At 35.6% G+C, this 24,032-nt stretch overlaps 2 protein-coding genes across 8 annotated transcripts in view; both read right to left on the bottom strand.

Annotated features, from left to right (window-relative positions):
- GALNT13 (polypeptide N-acetylgalactosaminyltransferase 13) overlaps positions 1–24,032 on the bottom strand; it is a 560,582-nt gene that overhangs the window by 63,146 nt on the left and 473,404 nt on the right. For all 7 annotated transcript variants that reach the window (XM_082465040.1, XM_082465041.1, XM_082465042.1 and 4 more), the window contains one exon: positions 17,523–17,662. In XM_082465040.1, coding sequence (XP_082321166.1) covers positions 17,523–17,662 — 140 coding nt within the window. The remainder of the gene's footprint in view (positions 1–17,522; positions 17,663–24,032) is intronic.
- KCNJ3 (potassium inwardly rectifying channel subfamily J member 3) overlaps positions 1–24,032 on the bottom strand; it is a 621,683-nt gene that overhangs the window by 449,659 nt on the left and 147,992 nt on the right. The window lies entirely within an intron of this gene.

The following is a 24,032-nucleotide window of genomic DNA, read 5'->3' as shown; positions in this document are numbered from 1 at the left end:
ATTCAAATGGTCTAGAGTAGGACCAGAATACAGTTAAAAGCTCCCCAGATAATTCAAATGTGTAATCAGGGCTGAAACTCCCCTTATCAGGAAAACACAATAGAGTAGTTGGTAACTAGAAGCCTGTTAATTTTGTGAATCATTTTGAAAACTCTGAGTGCTGGTGGAAAGGTAAGGAGGTTTTCGTAGCAAAGCTGATTTCCCTGCTACCCATTGGGTATGTTTAAGAATAAATGTTTCCAGCTGTACCTACAGGAAATGTTTACACTGGAGACCATTTCTAACTTCACTAATCTAGATCTGTTCCTGTATTTTTTGAAAGAGTTGAAAAAAATTGCCTTCTGTTTTTTGAGATCTCTTGGTTCTGTTCAACTCTGCCATTTTTATTTTTTTTAAATGTTTACTGAAATATAGTTTATTTACAATGTTGTGTTAGTTTCAGGTGTACAGCAAAGTGATCCAGTTATATATATATATATATATATAATTATATTTTATATATATATTCTTTTTCAGATTCTTTCCCATATAAGTTATTACAGAGCTTTGAGTAGAGTTCCCTGTGCAGTACAGTAGGTCCTTGTTGATTATCTATTTTATATATAGTAGTGTGTATATGTTAATCGCAAACTCATAATTTACCCTTCCCCCCACACTTCCACTTTGGTAACTATAAGTTTGTTTTCGAAGTCTGTGAGACTGTTTCTGTTTTGTAAATAAGTTCATTTGTATCATTTTTTAGGATCCACAGATAAGTGATATCATATGACATTTGTCTTTCTCTGTCTGACTTACTTCACTTAGTATGATAATCTCTAGGTCCGTCCATGTTGCTGCAAATGGCATTATTTCATTCTTTTTTTATGGCTGAGTAATATTCTACTGTATATATCAATATATACCACGTCTTTTTTTATTCATTCCTCTGTTGATGGACATTCAGGTTGCTTCCATGTCTTAGCTATTGTAAATAGTGCTGCAGTGAGCATTGGGGTGCATGTTTGTTTTTGAATTATGCTTTTCTCCAGATATATGCCCAGGAGTGTGGGATTGTTGGACATATGGTAGTTCTATTTTTAGTTTTTAAAGAAACCCTTCATACTGTTCTCCATAGTGGTTATACCAATTTACATCCCCACTAACAGTGTTGGAGAGTTCCCTTTGTCTCTACACCCTCTCCAGCATTTACTGCTTGTAGACTTTTTGATGATGTACATTCTGACCAGTGTGAGGTGAAACCTCACTGTAGTTTTGATTTGCATTTCTCTCATAATTTAGTGACATTGAGCATCTTTTCATGTCCTTATTGGCCATCTGTATGTCTTCTTTGGAGTAATGTCTATTTAGAGCTTCTGCCCATTTTTTGATTGGGTTGTTTGTTTGAGATTGAGCTGCATGAGCTTCCTGTATATTTTGGAGATTAATCCCTCTCCGTTGCATTGTTTGCAAATATTTTCTTCCATTCTGTGGGTTGTCGTTTTGTTTTCTTTATGGTTTCCTTGCTGTGCAAAGCTTTTAAGTTTAATTAGGTCCCATTTGTTTATTTATTTATTTTTTTCATTACTCTAGAAGGTGGATCTAAAAAGATATTGCTACAATTTTATGTCAGAGTGTTCCACCTATTTTTTCCTCTAAGAGTTTTATTGTATCCGGTCTTACATTTAGATCTTTAATCCACTTTGAGTTTATTTTTGTGTATGGTGTTAGGGAATGTTTCATTCGTTTACATGTAACTGGCCAGTTTTCCCAGCACCACTTGTTGGAGAGACTCTCTTTTCTTCATTGTATATTCTTGCTTCCTTTGTCGTAAATTAATTGACCATAGGTGTGTGGGTTTATTTCTGGGCTTTCTATCTTGTTCCATTTATCTATATTTCTGTTTTTATGCGAGTACCACACTTTTGATGACTGTAGCTTTGTAGTACAGTCTGAAGTCAGGGAGTCTGATTCCTCCAGCTGCAGTTTTCTCTCTCAGAATTGCTTTGGCTATTCGAGGTCTTTTGTGTTAACATACAAATTTTAAAAATTTAAGTTCTAGTTCTGTGAAAAAATGCCATTGGTAATTTGATAGGAATTCACTTAATCTGTAAATTGCCTTGGGTAGTGTAGTCATTTTGACAATATTGATTCTTCCAATCCAGAAACATGGTATATCTTTACATCCCTTGGTGTCATCTTTGATTTCTTTAATCAGCATCTTATACTTTTCCAAGTACAGGTCTTTTGTCTCCTTAGGTAGGTTTATTTCTGGGTATTTTTTTCTTTTTGATGCAGTGGTAAATGGGATCGTTTCCTTAATTTATCTTTCTGATCTTTCGTTGTTAGTATATAGGAATGCAAGAGATTTCTGTATATTCATTTTGTATCCTGCAACTTTACCGAATTTATTGATGAGCTCTAGTAGTTTATTGGTAGCTCTTTAGGATTTTCTATGTATAGTATCATGTCATCTGCAAACAGTGACAGTTTTACTTCTTCTTTTCCAATTTGGATTCCTTTTATTTCTTTTTGTTCTCTGATTGATGTCATTAGGACTTCTAAAACTGTGTTGAATAAAAGTGGCCAGACCATATGTCCGTGTTTTGTTCCTGATCCTACAGGAAATGCTTTCAGCTTTTCAGTTGAGAATGATGATAGCTATGAGTTTGTCATATATGGTCTTTGTGCCCTCTATGCTTACTTTCTGGAGAGTTTTTATTTTTTATTTTTTTATTATTATTATTTTTTTAATATTTACCCTATGGTTTCTTCTGTTGCTCTTTTCTTTTTCTTTTTTTTTAAAATATTTTATTTATTCATTTATTTATGGCTGTATTGGGTCCTCGTTTCTGTGCGAGGGCCTTCTCCAGTTGCAGCAAGTGGGGGCCACTCTTCATCGTGGTGCGCGGGCCTCTCACCATCGCGGCCTCTCCTGTCGCGGAGCACAGGCTCCAGATGCGCAGGCTCAGCAATTGTGGCTCACGGGCCCAGTCGCTCCGCGGCACGCAGGATCCTCCCAGACCAGGGCACGAACCCGTGTCCCCTGCATTGGCAGGGAGACTCCCAACCACTGCGCCACCAGGGAAGCCCTCTGGAGAGTTTTTAAATCATACATGGGTGTTGAATTGTGTCAAAAGCTTTTTCTACATCTATTGAGATGACCATATGGTTTTTATTCTTCAGTTTGTTAATATGGTGTATCACATTGATTGATTTGTGTATATTGAAGAATCCTTGCATCCCTGGGATAAATCCCACTTGATCATGGTGTTTGATCCTTTTAATGTATTGTTGGATTAGGTTTGCTAGTATTTTGTTGTGGATTTTTTGCATCTACATCCATCAGTGATACTAGCCTGTAATTTTCTTTTTTTGTGATATCTTTGTCTGGTTTTGGTGTCAGGGTGATGGTGGCCTCAAAGAATGAGTTTGGGAGTGTTCCTTCCTCTGCAGTTTTTTTGGAATAGTTTCAGAAGGACAGATGTTCGCTTTTCTTTAAATGTTTGATAGAATTTGTCTGTGAAGCCATCTGGTCTTGGACTTCGTTTTTTGGGAGTTTTTTCATCACAGCTTCAATTTCAGTACTTGTGATCAGTCTGTTCATATTTTCTATTTCTTCCTGGTTCAGTCTTGGAAGGTTGCACCTTTCTAAGAGTTTTTCCATTTCTTCTACGTTGTCCATTTTATTGGCATATAGTTGCTTGTAGTAGTCTATTATGATCCTGTGTATTTCTGTGGTGTCTGTTGTAATTTCTCCTTTTCCATTTCTAATTTTTACTGATTCTGGCCCTCCCTCTTTTTTTTTTTCTTCTTTTCTTGATGAGTCTGGCTAAAAGTTTATCAATTTTGTTTATCTTTTCAAAGAACCAGCTTTTACTTTCATTGATCTTTGCTATTGTTTTCTTCACCTCAATTTCACTTATTTCTGCTCTGATTTTTCTGACTTCTTTCCTTCTACTAACTTTGGATTTTGTTCACTCTTCTTTCTAGTTGCTTTATGTGTAAGGTTAGGTTATTTGCAGTTTTTCATGCTTCCTGAGGTAAGATTGCACTGCTATAAACTTCCCTCTTAGAACTGCATTTGCTGCATCCCATAGGTTTTGGATCATCGTCTTTTCATTGTCATTTGTCCCTAGGTACTTTCTGATTTATTCAGCAATCCATTGGTTGCTTAGTAGCATATTATTTAGCCTCACATGTTTGTGTTTTTTACATTTTTTTTCTTGTGTTCAATTTCTAATCTCATAGTGTTGTGGTTGGAAAAGATGCTTTATATGATTTCAATTTTCTTAAATTTACCATGGTTTTCTTTGTTGCCCAGCATGTGCTCTAACCTGGAGAATGTTCTGTGTGCAGTTGAGAAGAACTGTATTCTGCCACTTTGGAGTGGAATGTCCTATAAATATCAAGCCCATCTGGTCTCTTGTTGTGTGTGTCATTTAAAGCTTGTGTTTCCTTGTTTATTTTCTGTCTGGATGATCTGTCTATTGGTGTAAGCGGGGTGTTAAAGTCCCCCAGTATTCTTGTGTTACTGTTGATTTCCCCTTTTATGGCTGTTAGCATTTGCCTTATGTATTGAGGTGTTCCTGTGTTGGGTGCATAAATATTTATAATTGTTATATCTTCTTCTTGGATTGATCCCTCAATCATTGTGTAGTATCCTTCTTTGTCTCTTCTAACAGTCTTTATTTTAAAGTCTATTTTGTCTGATATGAGTGTTGCTTACTCCAGTTTTTTTTTGATTTCCATTTGCATGGAGTACCTTTTTGCATCCTGTCACTTTCAGTGTGTATGTGTCCCTAGCTCTGAAGTGGGTCTTTTGTAGACAGCTTATATACGGGTCTTGTTTTTGTATCCATTCAGCCAGTGTACATCTTTTGGTTGGAGCATTTAATCCATTTACATTTAATGTAATTATCAATATGTACGTTCTTCTTGCCATTTTGTTAATTGTTTTAGATTTCTTTTAGTAGGTCTTTTTCTTCCCTTCCTCTTTTATTATCTTCTCTTATGATTTGACGACTTTCTTTAGTGTTGTGTTTGTATTCCTTTTTCTTCTTTGTGTGTATATCTATTATAGATATTTGGTTTGCAGTTACATGAGGTTTTGATATAGCAGTCTATATATATACATATATATATATATATATATATATATATATATATATATATATACACAAGATTGTTTTAAGTTGCTGTTCTCTTAATTTCAAATGTGTTTCCAATATCCTGCATTTGTATTGTTCTGTTCTCACGATTGCTGGTTTTGATATCATTTGTGTGTGGATGGTTTCCTATGTTTACTAAATGTTTGCCTTTACCAGTGAGCTTTCCCATTCCTAATTTTCTTGTTTAGAGTTGTGCCTTTTTCTTTTTCACCTAGAGAAATTCCTTTAGCATTTGTTGTAAAGCTGGTTTGGTGGTGCTGAATTCTCTTATTTTTTGCTTGTCTGTAAAGCTTTTGTTTTCTCTGTCAGATCTGAATGAAAGCCTTGCTGGGTAGAATATTCTTAGTTGTAGGTTTTTTTCTTTCATCACTTTAAATATATTGTGCCACTCCCTTCTGGATTGTAGAGTTTATGCTGAAAAATCAGCTGATAACCTTATAGGGATTCCCTTGCATGTTACTTGTTGCTTTTCCTTCGTTGCTTTTAATATTTTTTCTTTGTCTTTAATTTTTGTAAGTTTGATTAATATATGTCTTGGTATGTTCCTCCTTGAGTTTATCCTGTATGGAACTCTGTGCTTCCTGGAGTTGAGTGAGTGTTCCCTTTTCCATGTTAGGGAGGTTTTCGGCTATAATCTCTTCAAATATATTGTCGGGCCCTTTCTATGTCTCTTCTCATCCTGGGACCCCTATAATGCAAATGTTGGTGTGTTTAATGTTGTCCCAGAGGTCTCTGAGACTGTCCTCTTTTCTTTTCATTCTTTTTTCTTTGTTTTGTTCTACAGCAGTGATTTCCACCATTCTGTCTTCCAGGTCACTTATCAGTTATTATGCCTCAGTTATTCTGCTATTGATTCTTTCTAGTGTATTTTTCATTTCAGTTATTGTATTGTTCAACTCTGTTTGTTCTTTATCTCTTTGTTAAACTGTTTTTGTATCTTCTAGGTTTGTGCCTCCATTCTTTTTCCAAGATCTTGGATCATCTTTACCATCATTACTCTGAATTATTTTTCAGGTAGATTGCCTATCTCCACTTCAGTTAGTTGTTCTTCCAGGGTTTTATCTTTTCCATTTGTCTGGTGCGTATTCCTTTTCCATCTCATTGTGTCTGACTTTCTCTGTTTCCAGTCTCAGTTCCACAGGCTGCAGGATTGTATTTCCTCTTGCTTCTAGTGTCTGTTCCCTGGTGGGTGATGCTGGTCTAAGAGGCTTGTGCAGGCTTCCTGGTAGGAGGGACTGGTGCCTGCCTATCGGTGGGTGGAGCTGGGTCTTGTCCCTCTGGTGAGCAGGCTGTGTCAAGGGGTGTGTTTAATGGATAGCTTTGGGTTCAGGAAGGTTTTAGGCAGCCTGTCTGCTGATGGGTGGAGCTGTGTTCCCACCGGGTTGGTTGTTTGGCCTGAGGCATCTCAGCACTGAAGCCTACAGGCTGTTGGGTGGGGCCAGGACTTGGTGACAAAATGGCAGACTCCTGGAGAGTTCATGCCAATGAGTACTCCCCTGTACCTCTGCCACCAGTGTCCTCTTCTCCACAGTGAGCCATAGCCACCCCCCTGCTCTCCAGGAGACCAAGACTAGCAGGTAGGTCTGGCCCAGGCTCCTATGGAGTCCCTGCTTTTTCCATGGGTCCTGGTGTGTACCCTCCAAGGGTGGAGTTTCTCTTTCCCCCAGTCCTGTGGAGTTTCTGCAATGAAGCCCCACTGGATTTCAAAGCCAAATGCTCTGGGGGCTCCTCCTCCCAATGTTAGACCCCCAGACTGGGGAGCCTGATGTGGGGTTCAGAACTCTCACTCCTGTGGGACAACCTCTATGATGTAATTATTTTCCAGTTTGTGGGTCACCCACGCAGTGGGTATGGGATTTGATTGTTTTGCACATGGGCCCCCTCCTACTGTCTCATTGTGGCTTCTTTGTCTTTTAGATGTAGACTATCTTTTTTGGTACATTCCAGTCTTTTTTGTCAATGGTTGTTTAGCAGTTATTTGTGATTTTGGTGTTTTCGTGAGAGGAGGCAAGCTCAAGTCCTTCTACTCTGCTATCTTGTCTCTACTGCCACCCCCCTGCCCCACCCTGACCTCTCCCATTTTTATCTGGACTTTGTCACTGTTGTCCCTACCTCCTTAAGTTGGGCTTTATTCCCTGAAGTTTCTGCTGAGAAAGAGCTTCAGCTATTGAGTTGTAAGAATTCACAGGCTGCAGAGTTTTCAGACCCTTCAGACATTTAGAGAGGGGACTTTTCACTGACTTGCACATTGGATTTTATGAAAACACTTCTCCCAGTTTCAACTACTATTATTAAATTGGCATAAAACAATTTCTCATGAGTATCTATTGGCAACTCAGGTGTTATCCTGGTCTCATTTCCGTCAGATGACACCCCATTGCTTCCCTTTTTTCCTGCTGCAATGATTGTATTATCATATGGTCATGAATTTTACAGGTCATATTTTGGGACTGGTGAGAATATCTTGTCACCTAATTTTATTGTTAAAGTTGTCCATCAGTTTTTGGTTTTGCTAACCTGGATGCTCTCTCTGCCTCAATGGAGGAATTCAAAGAGATTCAAACAGTGTCACTGCTGCTGCTATTTTTTCAGAATTCCAGAATAGACTCATTTTGGGGACTTCGGAGCCTGTTTTATTCATGACATGTTCTAACTTTTCTAAAAATTGGTTTGATGGTTTCCAGACATGTAATATTAATTGCCCCTTAGAATGCAGCAGGTGCTAAGAGGATATAGTATAGGAACCCAAGTCAAATCTGGTGAGGCTGGCTGGACATGGGTTCTAGGAGACTAGAAATAATTAGGAGTCAGTGGTTTTAGGAAAGCTGTCAGAATGAGACAGGGATGGCAACCACCACAATCACCACAATAATAATTATTATTTATAATTGTAATTGTATGTGCCATGTACTGTCCCAAGCACTTATGTGTAATAACTAATTCAAAACCAACCTATTACCCCCATTTTACACATGAAAACATTAAGATACAAAGAGGTTAAGTAGTTTGTCCAAATAAGTTATTAAAAGTTATTATAGTGAGTTTGGGAATTGCCTAGTCCTGCCATCCAGACAGGTAGGCAGTGTTGTTCAGAAAGGAGTCCTATAAGGAGGAAGGGAGGATTAAGTTCTAGTTGAATAAAGGTAAAGGTAAATGACAGGTCATCCAGACAGTGGCAAAGACACATGGAACATGAAAGGGGCCTAGGATCAGACCTGAGGAACCAGGTCAAAAAGGCTAGAAGCAAAGTGGTTTCCATGCTGAATGTCTGTCAGACTGTTGGGCCCAGGTCATGAAAATGACTTCTGGCTATCATGACACTGGATACCAATATGGAGGGTCAGGGAACAGGGCTATCAATACCAATCTTAAAAAATTGAGAAGGACATATCATCTGGATAGAGACAATCTCTGAGAGGTTTTTGTGAGTAGTCCTATGATATCCAGATTTTTTTAAAAAATGCATGTACATCTAGAAGGCAGCCTGATGTACATCAGGTTATTCTCAAGTCAATGAGCCTAACAGTGGGAATCTGTAATGTTTTCTTCAAACATAAAAATAGTCACTAGTGTCTTCTGACAGTCCTCAACAAGCAAATCTTAATGCACAATATAAGATACTGGCATACAGGAAAGTTCAAACTATGCATCTCATCTTTTGAGATGCAAAGGATGATCAGATATAGGATGATTTTGCATGATTTTAAAATCAGAACCGTTGTAAGAACACCCTGGAACTGAGGCAAATATATATATTCCCAAAGAATGTTATTTAAGCAAAGAAATGAAATTTCAGGAAAGATCCTGATCTTGTCACTGGTGTCATATTACCTGACACCACCAATTGCTTGATCATGCCATTCATTAATCCTGAGAAAAATCTAGGCAAACAAACATGGAGGAACTTCATCCATAGAAACTCCTTACAGAATCCAACCTGTATCAACATAAGTAGAACATACAGGTAGTTCTGCATTCTGAGAAATTCTTGTGACTCATTCCTTATGTTGTGGTATAGCTTTGAATATATGGTGTAGGGCCAATGTAGTTTTAACTTTGTTGTCTGCTTGGACATTTCTTTGTTTACACATAATCTTTTATTGCCTGAGAACAATCTTTCATGACATAAACTTGGGAGTATTTTTCCCACTTGTGTTTTAATATTTGAAATCAGCAAGTCTTTTTCTAAATGTTTCTACTCATTGGTAGTATCATTGGTAATGTTCTTACCACTTGCATGGTTTGTTCATTAGCTTTTGCTCCCTCTACTGGATTGTAACAGCAAGCAACAATGAGAACTCCAATTCTAAAAAAGAGTCATAAACTCCCACCCTCCCCACCTTTGAACTTCAAAACTAACAGGTAAACTTCATTCTAAAATAAGAGTCTAAACTTAAACTAGCTTTTTTTGGGCTTTAATTACTCCAGCACATGCTTATCTTTCAACTGCACATTGTTACTCATTATCATTATTTTAAATATGTCAACCTCCTTTGGTTTCTCTTTACTTTGTAAAGAAGGAAATAGGCACATCTGCAGTGAATTCCAGAGTTTAATGTTAATATTTCCATGTAATTAATTGCTGCAGTGAATATGCATTTAAGTATATTTTCTCTTTACCAAATTATGAATAAATCAGAAGGATGATTTTACACAGATTTGCAAAATCTATTTAATTAACAAACCCAAGCTGACTTCTCTTATGTAAACCTGGGTTTAGAATGTCCTGACTGTGAGATTTAAAAATTATGAGTATGTGATATCTTAACCTCCTTCAACAAAACAGTAAAGAATACAGAAAACTGAACAATTTCATTTATTTTGGTGGATAACAAAAGCAAACAAGAATCCTAGGAGAATTCTTAAATGCTTAACTGGAATATAGTTTGTTGCAGTTGTTTGTGCCAATACATATTTAAGTGATAGAACTGATTCTAATTTATTTATCAGCAGTGTAAAGTAAAAAAAAAAAAAAAAAAATTTTTTTTTCTAGTAAGATACTCACTCATTTTGTCCATAGGTGGGTTACCCAGCCCAACATTCTTTAAGGTTAACATCTGATGAAGAGTAATATATTCTGCCTATATATGTGCATATTTAGTTACACTGGGATGAAAATCAGCTACTGGTCCCAAGGAGTTTTGGAAATATCATCATGGGCAGAGAGAATGCCCCCACTTGTGCCAAGCCGTATAAAATGAGGCTTTCTTACTGGTTATCCTATTAAAGGGTCAAGAAGATGGTGAATTTATAAATAGATCTCCTGATTACCAACAGAAAGGGTAACACTCTCAGGGTTTTAGCCTCTGCATTTGGCAGTAACTGATTTTATCCTTAATCCCTGCAGCCTAGCAGCTTCAATAGATGATGTCTATTTTTAGTTACTTAAATTTGCTCTTTAACAATATTTAAGGAACACAGTGTCAATGTGTTCAAGGATCTTAACTAGCTGATAAGGTTAAAGAATACAAGAGGAAAAGGAAGTGCTGAGGTCAAGCAGGCAGTACAAAATGCAGAGACTAATGTCAAAACGTCTTCCAAGCAGCATGCAAATGCAAATATTAAGCCCCAGGAGTTAAAAGTCACTTGGCTCCAGCAATCCTCTTCTTGCCCTCTCTATTCTTGTGTTCTACATAGCTCACATTTTTTCCAAAATGCTGGCCCGTCTGAGGCCAAAAATTTAGGGTGAAACATTACTACTTTAGAAAGCCATTTTTCAATGTTATACTTGAATTAGCTTTTATATTTACAAGATCAGAAGCTGACATGCTAAATATACATAAGCTAAAGGGCTACTTAAGAGAGAATTTAATGCTGCAAGAAGCTCTACTTCCTTATTCCATTATGATCTGCTTACTAAGTCTAAAAGGCATATGCTTCATTAAGCTACTTAATTAAAGGTTTTAGTTCAAAGCAATTGCACAGCTTTTAACTTCCCATTGGAAGCTGCATGTAATTCACGGGCTGGGTAAAGTAATATTTCAATTAACTGAGTAAAATGCAAATGTAAGAAATTCAGACAGCCATCTGATATCAATACTGATGATTACTTTGGTGACAACACACGATAATAGAAACTGAATACCATGTTTGCCTCTATCTTGCAATACAACTAGGAAAGTTATAAAGAGAAATTGACATGAAAATATTTATATTCACCAATGCACTGCAATATTAAATATCTAGGCTTTGAAAAACATTGAAACTCAAGGAAATTGTAAATTGTTAAATCCTAACAATTTCATTTGAAATTAAGTGAGGAGTACATATGAATTACTACAAAGAAATAACTTTGTCCTCTAGATAAGTAGCTTTGGACACCTGATACCACTTTGAGACTAACTATTTGAGAGATAGTACCTTCGTATATAAGGAAAGGTAGTTTATTACATTTTTAAATTGATGGTTAATGACAGGTAGTAAGAAAGAAAAAGATTTAAGTAAATGACTGTTGTCCATTAACAGTTCATCCCGAACTCATTATCAAAGTGTCCATCAAATTATGTATACATGACTAGGCAAAATCGAATTAGAAAGCAGTGCTTGGTGAATTTGTCCTTCTGTTTCCAAGGAAACAGGTGCAGGATTGCATCTCTTTAAGGATGGTTTTAAAGTGGAAAATTGCAGTACATTAATATTCCAGAAAGTTCAAAACTTAATATATCTCATAGATTTTTGAATTTATTGGGTTTTTGAAACAGCAGCTTATAGCATGCCTATATACCACATGTTTATTTCTACTTAATTTCTTACCTGTTTGTTTGATTCTCTTTTGCCATCCCCCCACCCCCATTTCAGTAGAATGGCTTAAGAGTAAAGGTCTTTCCTTATTGACTTTGCATTGTTAGCATATAACACAGGTTCTAGCTTAATCTCTTATTTAATAAAAGCATTTTGAATGAATAACATATAGTAATATAATCTATTTTCTCCTTCTAGTTATAAGAAAAAGTGAGCTTTAGTGTCAGACTAAAATGTATTGAATCCTGACTCCAATATTTAGTTAGCTCTATAACCATTAGGTCAATCACATGAACTTTCTCCATATAGGTTCCATATTTAATTGGGGATAATAACAAAACCTGAATTGTGATTTTTAAATACTGCAATTATTATTAAGCATCTAGCATAATGTTTGACATAGTAAGAAAACAGTAAATAGTAGCTATAATAATTACAATACCTGTAACTACTGGTGCTGCTACTAATTCTTGCTAGGTGGTGGTGTAGATGCTCTGTATCCTCAATCATCACTATAACCTTGTATGATTACCCTCCTGCTGCTGACAAGTACCAGAGAGAAGACCTAGTGCTACCTGAGTCCTAAACTATGAGGTCAGTATTTAAACCCTCCTCTGCTTGATTCCGAAGCCTGGGATTTTTTCAGTACAACGTGCTGCCTCTTCTGGATATGTTTCAAAAACCCTGAAAGGTGTAATCTCTATCTTTAAAAGTTTTTCAAACGATTTCTATAAGATTCATTACAGAAGATAGTTACTTTAAAATCAGTAGGTTGTATAAAGGAATTTTCCCACACTTCATTTTCACTTTTTCAGAAAGTCAATTAATTAGGTTTCTTGATGTAGTGCAGGAAAGCATAAAACTGAATTTTTAACATGGAAGTAAACATCTAGGTTCCATTTCAGAGCCCTGAATCTTTCTCAGGAGTCACCCCGATGGCCTCAGAGAATTTCCAAAAAGCCCTCTTTACTCATATCTGTCTTGTTATATAGGCCCTGGTCATACCTTCTTTTAGAAAGAGTTATCAGTGCTTACTCATCAGCTGGATCCATTGATTACCGTGGGAGAAATACTCTACTACAAGAATAGAAAAACTCCCTTCTTCTAAAGGTACAGTCAGATTCACACTTGGTCCAACAAACTTTTCAGTAAAGAAATGAATGTTAGGTATTTTATTGGGGATCTTCAGTGGAACTAGATTATAATAATAACTCGCATGCAAACAGTGTTCCAGTTTAAAAAACACTCTCATATATTTTATGTACTGAATATAAATAAATCCCTGTGACATTAGTGCTAACATGGGAATACTGCATATTTGAAAACAACAGCAATGACACCCTCCCAATGAAAACAAACAAAACCAAAAACACCAGAGGCACAGGACTAGTGACTAAAGTTACACCTAGAAAGTAGTGTATCAGTGTTATTACACATGAACCTTTGCACTGCAGTATTCAGATTAATGTTGAATAGATGTAAACTGAAAAATTCTATAGAGATATTTACATGGCTGATGAGTAAGTGAAGATTTGGCAAACAGTGCAGGGATAAGGCACAAAAACAAACAGCCTTTAAAAACAATTCAGCTAGGAACAAATTGCATTTTTGTTTTTCTTTAATTATTTTCTAGTTAATCACAAGTGATGTTTATAGTTATGGAGTGGATAAAGTCATAGATATCTTGGCAAATGTACCAAAAAGCATTAGACTGAATTTTCAGATATTCTACTGTTATGACCTATAAAAATGGCATTCAACAAATGTAATAAATATTTTTGAAATGCATGTATTATTGCTGTTGAAATGCTTTAATTACAACCAATATTAAATTAGTTTTGATTCTCAAACCTAATCCCCATTAGGTGGGAAGTTAACAGTATGGAACATATAATTCATAAAGGAATAATTAATTCTTATTTTGAGCAATTGAATATGTATTAGGTACATATGCCTGTATAGTTATGATAAAGCCAATTTTTAAATTTCTAAAGATAATATTTTGTGACTATATTACCCAATCTACAGGTTCAGTGCAATCCCTATCAAATTACTAATGGCATTTTTCACAGAATTTGAACAAAAAAATTGTAATTTATATGGAAACACAGAAAGACCCCGAAGAGCCAAAGCAATCTTAAGATGGACCTGGAGGAATAAGACTCCCTGACTTCAGAATATACTACAAAGCTACAGTCATCAAAAGAGTATGGTACTGGCACATATACAGAAATATAGATCAATGGAACAGGACAGAAAGTCCAGAGATAAACCCACGCACCTATGGTCACCTAATCTATGAGGAAGGAGGCAAGAATATACAATGGAGAGAAGACAGTCTCTTCAATAAGTGGTGCTGGGAAAACGGGACAGCTACATGTAAAAGAATGAAATTAGAACACTCCCTAACAAACATCATACACAAAAATAAAATGGATTAAAGACCTAAATGTAAGGCCAGATACTATAAAACTCTTAGAGGAAAATATAGGCAGAACACTCGCTGACATAAATCATAGCAAGATCTTTTTTGATCTACCTCCTGGAATAATGAAAATAAAAACAAAAATAAACAAATGGGACCTGATTAAACTTTTAGCTTTTGCACAGCAAAGGAAACCATAAACAAAATGAAAAGAAAGACAACCCTCAGAATGGGAGAAAATATTTACAAAGAGACCCACAAGGGATTAATCTCCAAAATGTACAAAGAGCTCATGCAGCTCAAACAACCCAATCAAAAAAATGGGCAGAAGATCTAAATAGACATTTCTCCAAAGACAGATGGCCAAAAAGCACATGAAAGGATGCCCAACATCACTAGTGATGAGAGAAATGCATATCAAAACTACAATGAGGTATCACCTCACACCAGTCAGAATGACCATCTCAAAAAATCTACAGACAATAAATGCTGGAGAGGGTGTGGAGAAAAGGGAACCCTCTTACACTGTTGGTGGGAATGTAAATTGGTACATTCTATGGAGAACAGATGGAGGTTCCTTAAGAAACTAAAAACAGAGCTACCATAGGATCCAGCAATCCCACTCCTGGGCATATATCTGGAGAAAACCATAATTCGAAAAGATACATTCACCCCAATGTTCATTGCAGCACTATTTACAATAGCCAGGACATGGAAGTAACCTAAATGTCCATCAGCAGAGGAATGGATAAAGATGTGGTACGTACATACAATGGAATATTACTCAGCCATAAAAAAGAAAATAATGCCATTTGTAGCAACATGGATGGATGTAGAGATTGTCATACTGAGTGAAGTAAGTCAGAAAGAAAAAGACAAATATCATATGATAGTGCTTATATGTAGAATCTGAAAAAAGGTACAAATGAACTTATTTACAAAACAGAGTCACAGATGTAGAAAACAAACTTATGGTTACCATGGGGGAAAGGGGGGAGGGATAAATGGGAGATTGGGAAAGATATCTAACACACTTCTATATATAAAATAGGTAACTAATAAGGACCTATTATATAGCACAAGGAACTCAATACTCTGTAATGGTCTATATGGGAAAAGCATCTAAAAAAGAGTGGATATATGTATGATTCACTTTGCTCTACACCTGAAATTAACACAACATTGTAAATCGAGTATACTCCAATAAAAATTTTAAAAGTCATAGAGAAAGAAGAAATAAGACAAAGGCATTTTATTCTTCTCTAGATAATAAAGTTGGGGGGGGTTATTCTCTGAATTGCACATGGTAATTAGAAAAAGTAGCTTTCTGGATGAGTGTGAGTGAAAAACTTTTATTAAAGAAGTGAAAATATTTATAAAAAAAAAAATTTGAAAAAGGATGGTGCAGATCAAGGGTTCTCAGTGTGTCCACAAAGTCTATATGATTTTGATAATAATAATGATAATACTTTTCACTCACTTCTCATGAATGTACAAGGAGTCTTCCGTAGGCTACATGGTGTGTTAGACTGAATATAGAAGCATTTGTAAGAATCCAACTATCTTTTTTTGGCCAGTTTTTAATGCAATTAAAAAAAATTATGCTAATCTTCTTCTTACTATTTGGCTTTGCTTTATATTTTTCAAAAATATGTTACTTATATTAATGTGTAATGGATTATTACATATTACCTTCAATAAATTAATAAATTTTAAAGTTTCCAGTTTGTTTCAACATAATAAATACTAATAATTAGAGCCCACATAAATAAAAGCTCTTCATGGTTTACAATAAATTTTAAGAGTGTAAGTTCCATATGACTAAAAAGTTTTAGAGAACTTTTTAAAGTTCTCTAAAGAAACAAGAAAATACTATTTATTCCATCTTCAACTATGTTCTTACTTTTTACAAATCCCAGTGATATACACCTTTATGGTCTTTGTAATTTATGAGAAGTCATTTAAAATAGATCTGTTTAAAAACCCTTAAAGCATTTTATTCATAAGGTAAAAAATAAAAGCTTTTGCACAGAAAAGGAAAACATAAGACGAAAAGACAACCCTCAGAATGGGGGAAAATATTTGCAAATGAAGCAACTGACAAAGGATTAATCTCCAAAATTTACAAGCAGCTCATGCAGCTCAATATCAAAAAAACAAAGAGCCCAATCCAAAAATGGGCAGAAGACCTAAAGAGACATTTCTCCAAAGAAGATATACAGATTGCCAACAAACACATGAAAGGATGCTCAACATCACTAATCGTTAAGAGAAATGCAAATCAAAATTACAATGAGTTATCACCTCACACCAGTCAGAATGGCCATCATCAAAAAATCTAGAAACAAATGCTGGAGAGGGTGTGGAGAAAAGGGAACCCTCTTGCACTGTTGGTGGGAATGTAAATTGATAGAGCCACTATGGAGAACAGTATGGAGGTTCCTTAAAAATAAAACTACCATACAACCCAGCAGTCCCACTACTGGGCATATACCCTGAGAAAACCATAATTCCAAAAGAGTCATGTACCACAATGTTCATTGCAGCTCTATTTACAATAGCCAGGACATGGAAGCAACCTAAGTGTCCATATACAGATGAATGGATATAGAAGATGTGGCACGTATATACAATGGAATATTACTCAGCCATAAAAAGGAATGAAATTGAGTTATTTGTAGTGAGGTGGATGGACCTAGAGTCTGTCATACAGAGTGAAGTCAGAAGAGAAAAACAAATACCATATGCTAACACATACATATTATATGTAATCTAAAAAAAAAAAAAATGTTTCTGAGGAACCTAGGGGCAGGACAGGAATAAAGACACAGGCATAGAGAATGGACTTGAGGACATGGGGAGGGGAATTGGTAAGCTGGGACGAAGTGAGAGAGTGGCATGGACATATATACACTACCAAATGTAAAATAGCTAGTGGGAAGCAGCCACATAGCACAGGGATATCAGCTCGGTGTTTTGTGACCACCTAGAGGGGTGAGATAGGGAGGGTAGGAGGGAGATGCAAGAAGGAGGAGATATGGGGATATATGTATATGTATAGCTGATTCACTTTGTTATAAAGCAGAAACTAACACACCATTGTAAAGCAATTATACTCCAATAAAGATGTTAAAAAAATATTGAGCTCCTTAGAAATTGCTCCTTTTGCAAAATATATTTATAACTTAACCAAAATAAATAATTCATACCTCGCCAAGTGAGTAATAACGTCTTGGGATCTGGGAGTCCGGATAGATGTTTTCAAGGTACCAAGAAAAGGGCTTACAGTTCAGATTTTCTCTTAGGGTTCTTCTGACTGACACATCTCCATAATCCACTTTGACAACACCTGCAATTTTGCAGAGAAACACACAAATCAGTTTGTGCTATTTTCATTTCAGCACTGTTTCACTCTGTTTACTTTGCTATCAGGTTTTTTTCTCTATAATTAAACTTTCATCAAATTGAATTGCATATGCAGCTGCTACTACACTGATTTTCTTACTATCATCCAATTAGTACATTAAATGGATATTAAAAGGTTTTCCATTGGTTATGACTTTTCAAATGCAAATATTTATCACCAAGTACTTGTACTTCCTAGATTCAATAATTAATCAACTAAGTGTAATTTGGTATTAATTTAGTATCTCATAATCAAAGCTTAATTGAGCTGTGTAATAACGTGGTTGTTTCTCTTTAATAAAAATTTCAGTAGCTCCACTATTTTTATTATTGCTCATATTTTCCCTTTAGTGTCATTTATTCACCACTTGTGTGGATTTCATGAGAAATTTACATAAATATAGTCCTCACAATGGACGGCACATATGTGTTATAAATTTTCCTTCTTCTTGAATTTTTATTCTATCTAGGTTTACCATAGACCTAATATTTTTTTTATTGATTTTTTTTCCTATCTTATTTTACAAGTTAGCGTAAACCACTTCAAATCCTTGAGTAAGTTAGTAAATATATAAGCATAAAGAAACATAAGTAAATGAAATATACTTACATGTGTATATTAAAATTGCTTAATTGTACTTCATATAATAGACTATATGAATTTAAAATGAATATTTCCATTGAAGATCATAAAAGAATGCTCTTTAGTTGAGAAAAATAACAATGCCACTAAGTTTTATATAAAAGATACGGTGACATGAATTGCTCATTAATATTAAAATGACAATTGAAGTGACTAAATAACTGTGATAAGATGACAATTATTTCTTAGATTATTTTGAAAAGGTCTCTGTTTAACATGTTTAAGACTAGTAAGCAACCAGACTTTGGCACAGGAAAAAAATGGCCCAGTATTTAGTATATTCTGTCCCAACCAAGCAGCAAAGCCAATTAGTCATTTTGTAAGAAAGGAACAACTGTTTAGGAAATTGAAATGTCTGTAACTAATACCATTACTTGGGTCACTATTTTCAAATGAGGTGATACTCTTGAAGCTCAATCACCTGCCCGTCCTTCCCACCCCCCACCACCCCTGTTTCTTTCAGAATTTTTGTTTTCTCAAAATTAAATGTCTTACTGTTGTTAGAAAGCATTCTGCTGTGCTTAAGCAGCCGAACCATTTCCTTCTAAGATAAAATATTGATTTTTCTAGCTAGTGTTTGGATGAAAACAACGTGATCTTTGGGCTTTTTAGACAGATAAATACTTCCCTTCAAAATAATTCTATCCAGAACTTCCAATCTGGAGTGCAGCTTTCAAAAGAAGAGGTTCAAAAACATTTACAAAATAGATCACTAAAAGAATTTCTCTTTGTGTTAAGAGCTACACAAATATATGGTCTTCAAAATCTTATAAAAAGATGCTATTGGACCCAGAAAAAAAAGGCACTGCTGCTTCAAAGGACTTAGTTCAACAGTTAGTTTTACGGTTATCGTTTCATTTTCGAGGTGGGCAAATTTACTCAAAGTGGCTTATTTATATATCAGTATGCTCCCTTTTCATCATGTTCAGATTTAGTATTCCTGACTCCAGAATTTTTTCCTAGGAGGCTTTTATGAGCACTTTTCTGATTGGAAGAAAGTTTAAAGGTTCATTTGCATATATTTTACATGAGATAAGAGAAAATGTTAATTGCCCACATCAGATTTTTCAAAGGGTGGTTGGTGGAGAATGATAGAGCTTATTGAGATTACCATTAGAAATGCACAAAAATACCATGGACTTAATATTTTGGTAAGCATTGCTTTTCCCCTCTGTATGGATATTTTCCTACTTAGAGGTAAGATATTCAGTATTATGTAAGACACAGAAGTGCTCACCAAACTTTCATCAATTCCTCCACATTTCTCAGAATGCTGCAGTTAGGCAAGGACATCTGACTGGTTCTGACCAATGTCCCTCTGGTTGTAAGAATAGAAGGACTTGTATGAGACTCGTCAGCTCTTTTCCTCTGCCACAGGCCTCATACTCCTGTGTGTGCAGCTACAAGATGGTGAGACCTTTGTTAGTGTCAATGAGTGACTATGAAACAGAGTCTGAATTAGATTATTCATTTCCATGGCTTAAAATACCTTCTCACTTGTTTCCTAAACTATTGCCAACCCAAACCTCTCTGAAGTAGTTTATCCCATTGTTTACCCAGCAGTTTTACTGGGATTTCTAATAGGTGTGTCAAATTTGACATGTCCAAAAAGTCCTCTTGATTTCCCACATGATCCATCTTCAAGGTTCTACATTTCAGTAAGTAGCACAAATATCCACCCATTTTCTCAAGGCAAAACCACGGGAGTCTTCCTTTTATCTCGCACACACTTTCAATTCATTAGCAATTCACAATATGGATCTTTCTACTTACTGTGGGGTTACATCCTGAAAAACCCATCATAAGTTGAAAATATCGTTAAGTCAAAAATGCAGTCAATACACCTAACCTACCAAACATCATAGCTGAGCTGAGCCTACCTTAAATGTGCTCGGAACACTTAACATTAGTCTGCAAGTGGGCAAAATCATCTAACATTAATCCAATTTTATAAAAAATTATTGAATATCTCATGTACTTTATTGAATATTGTACTGAAAGTGAAAAACAGAATGATTGAATGGATACAGAATAGCTGAAAGTGAAAAACAGAAATGATTGAGTAGGTACGGAATGGTTTTAAGTATATCAGTTGTTCACCCTCCTGATTGCATGCTGACTGGGAGCTGGGGCCGCCTAGCTTCTCAAGAGAGCATCACGCTGCATGTTGCTAGCCAGGAAAAATATCAAAAACTGAAATTTGAGAAGTACAGTTTCTACTGAATACATACTGCTTTCATGCCATAGTAGAGTCAAAAAATTAAGTTGAATCATCATGAGTCAGGGACTATCTGTATATCCCCAGCCCCTCTACCATCCCCATCACCATCCTGGTCCCACTCACTCTCATCTCTTGCCTAGACTAGCATTGCCATAGCCTCTTCACTCGTCCTCCTGACATCTTACATTTCTGCATCTATCCTTTATTTACTGTTGCCTGCTCCCTAGGCAATATATTTGAAATATAAATAAAATCATGTGCTCCTCTGCTCCAGAGCTTCCAGTAGTTTTCCATTGTGCTAAAAATAATTGACAATATCCTAGCCATGGCCAAAGCTTCTTCATGAAATGACTCTGGTTATCTCTCTGAATTAATCACCTATATTCACTTCATTGTAGCAACACTGGCTTTCTCTTTCTCTCTCTTTTTCCCCCCCTGTCTGGAAAGGTATTACCCTGGAACTTAGATGAGTTGTCCTTCACTTTGTCCAAATCTCTGCTCAAACTTTACTCCCTCAGGTTCACCCTGACCTTCCTATCTAAATTGATCACCCTTCCCTATCATCCTGGTAATGCTCTATCCCTCTATCCTGCTTAATTATTCTCCAGCATACTTGTTAGTACGTGATATCATATCACAGGTTAATTCTCTCATTGCCTCCCCAACGAAAACTTTGGACAAATTATTTAATCTCCTGAAGCCTAAGGTATTCTGTCTGATGATATCTTGTACGATGTTGTGAATACTAAATAATGTCTGAAAAAGGCATAGTACAGTACGTGGTATATAATAATTACTGAATACATATTATGTATTGTAACGGACACCTGTTGTTTTTGCCTGCCCAACATCCATTCTGCATTTTGGTAAGAGCATTCAAGTTTTCTTTGGGCAACCATCACAGCCCCACTTTCACTTTGTGTGTCTTGGTGACCGCGTTCCCCTTCCTGCCTTTCCAGCTCCACTGGGATCATAGAATAAAGGCATTATCACCAGTGAATCTTGCTGAAGTTCACATTCTGACTCAGGTGGTCTAGAGGTGGGCCTGAGAGTCCGCATACCTAACAAGTTCCCAGGGGATGCTGCTGTGCTCAGGCCAAATTCTGAGTAACACCCAAGACAATCAAAGCAGTCCGTTTCTCAGCCTTACTCAACAACCCATCATAATGATTGGCTCAGGAATGGGCACGTGAACTATCCAGGCTAATAAAAGTATACTCTGACAACTTTCTAGGACTGTTAGGAAGTTGAAGCTCTGTTTCTTCTGGAATTACTAGCTGTGAAGATGATTAAAGCCTGGAGCTGCTGAGGCTACCATAGAGAGAATGCCTAAGACAGTGAAGCCGATACAGGAGTAAGATAAACATGGAAAGAAAAGCAGGCAAAGATAGAGAGCATAAGCCAGGCCAACATTAAGTCAGCAGATATTTATCATCTTCCAGCTATATACAGGACACAGTTTTCTAAGCACTTGGGATACATCAGTGAACAAAAGTATCTTCCTCAATGGAGTTTACATTCTAGGGTAAGGAAACATAAGCAAACAGTAATACATTAGAAGGTGATACGTGCTATGATAAAAATAGAATAGGGTGAGGGAAGAAGGTTGCAATAGAAGGAATCAATGAATTATGATTTTTTTCAAAGGCAACTTACAGGAGTTGCAAGTTTTTAAGGTAAGTGTTTCAATGGGACTTGCACAAATGCTGGAGAAGCTCTGAGTTTCATGATGAGTTAGAATGAAAAGTATTTTAAGTAACTCTACATTTGCAGGTTTGATTAATAGGTAAATGATAACATTTATGGTCAGTTTTATTTAATAACCTGTCATTCATCATTTTAAAATCTATTTCATGGTGGTAATAAATTTAGATACATAGAACAATTATGCTTTAATTCTTTAAATAGATAATAGATAGAAGGTCATAATAATCTCAGTTAAGTTCTTCCCAAGTAGATACCTAATAAGCCTAATAGTTCTGGTTACCTACAATCAAAGTACCTGATGACAGAATAGCCTGATTATAGACTAAAGTTTAGAGTTTTGTGCATAAGAATACATATTGCAGCATAGCTTAAAGTGGAGAAAAGGGGAAATAATTTCCTTCAATAAGGGAATTCTTAAGTAAATCAATGCTATACCTAACTGACAAAATATAATTGCTGTATTGAAATAATTATGTCTATAAAATATGGGAAAAGTAAATAAAATATAAAGAATTTTTATTACACTGTCATTATAACTGAGTAGAATGAAAATATATGGAACAACAAAAATAACAAAAATAAAAACAGTACATTCCCTTTGCTACTAAAAAAAGAGAAAGAAAAAAACGTTAAAAAATCTATTCTTAAGCACAAAAGTTAAAACTGTACAGCCAAAGTTTTTTATGTACAATGATATATTAACAATATACTTGCTTATTATAGATAAGTATACATAGTTTCAGCTAAGAATTTTTTGATATTTTCAAAATTCCTTATAAAGAAAATCGTCCTTATTTTGTTATTTTCTTTGAAAAATTGTCATCAAAAGATTTTTGAATAAGGATCTACATTTCTTTCTTCTCAAGTGTAATAAAAAGATCATTTTTAAGCCAACTAGGGATTACTGTGTTCTAGAGTATCTAAGTACTATATTGTGTCAGATGTTTAGCAGATTAGTTGGAATATTTTTTTTAATTAAAAAATACTCTTTTAATCTGCCATTTTAATTTTTACCCATTCTTAATTTGCATACAAGTTACCCAGGCTCATAACCGTTCATTAGGAAGTCACTGGATAGAACTATATTAAGAGGCTGATGACCCATGCCAGCTAATAATACACAGTGATTATCTGTTAAATTTATCATTTACTATTATTACTTCAATTTTATTTTAACGGAATAAAAATGAAATAATGGATTGTACAAAGATCACAGCTTCTGCTGAGAGCAGTAGCACATAGAAGAATCAAGTATCAGACAACTTCTCAATTTATTTAAGTCTATCTGATCTTTATAGTCAAAAGTGTGGGCAGGTCAGAAGGTGGCAAAGACAGTGGAGTAGGAAGACCCTGAACTCACCTCCTCCCAGAGACAAACCAAAACTATTTGCATAATAACTATCTATGCAAATGGCCAGAAGATTTATTCCAACTGAAGACATAAGGAACCACATAGTATGATATGAGTCATAGACTTAGAGAACGAACTTATGGTTACTGGGTGGGGAGAAGGGATAGATTGAGAGTTTGGGATTAACATGTACACACTGCTATATTTAAAATAGATAACCAACAAGGACCTACTGTATAGCACAGGGAACTCTGCTCAATATTCTGTAATAACCTAAATGGGAAAAGAATTTGAAAAAGAATAGATACATGCATATGTATCACTGAATCACTTTGCTGTACACCTGAAACTAACACGATATCGTTAATCAACTATGCTCTGATATAAAATTA

This window comes from Balaenoptera physalus (assembly GCF_965194825.1).
Source record: "Balaenoptera physalus genome assembly, chromosome: 6".
Taxonomy (NCBI): Eukaryota; Metazoa; Chordata; class Mammalia; order Artiodactyla; family Balaenopteridae; genus Balaenoptera; species Balaenoptera physalus.
The sequence above is the reverse complement of the archived record's forward strand: the minus strand, read 5'-3'. Positions and strand labels throughout refer to the sequence as shown.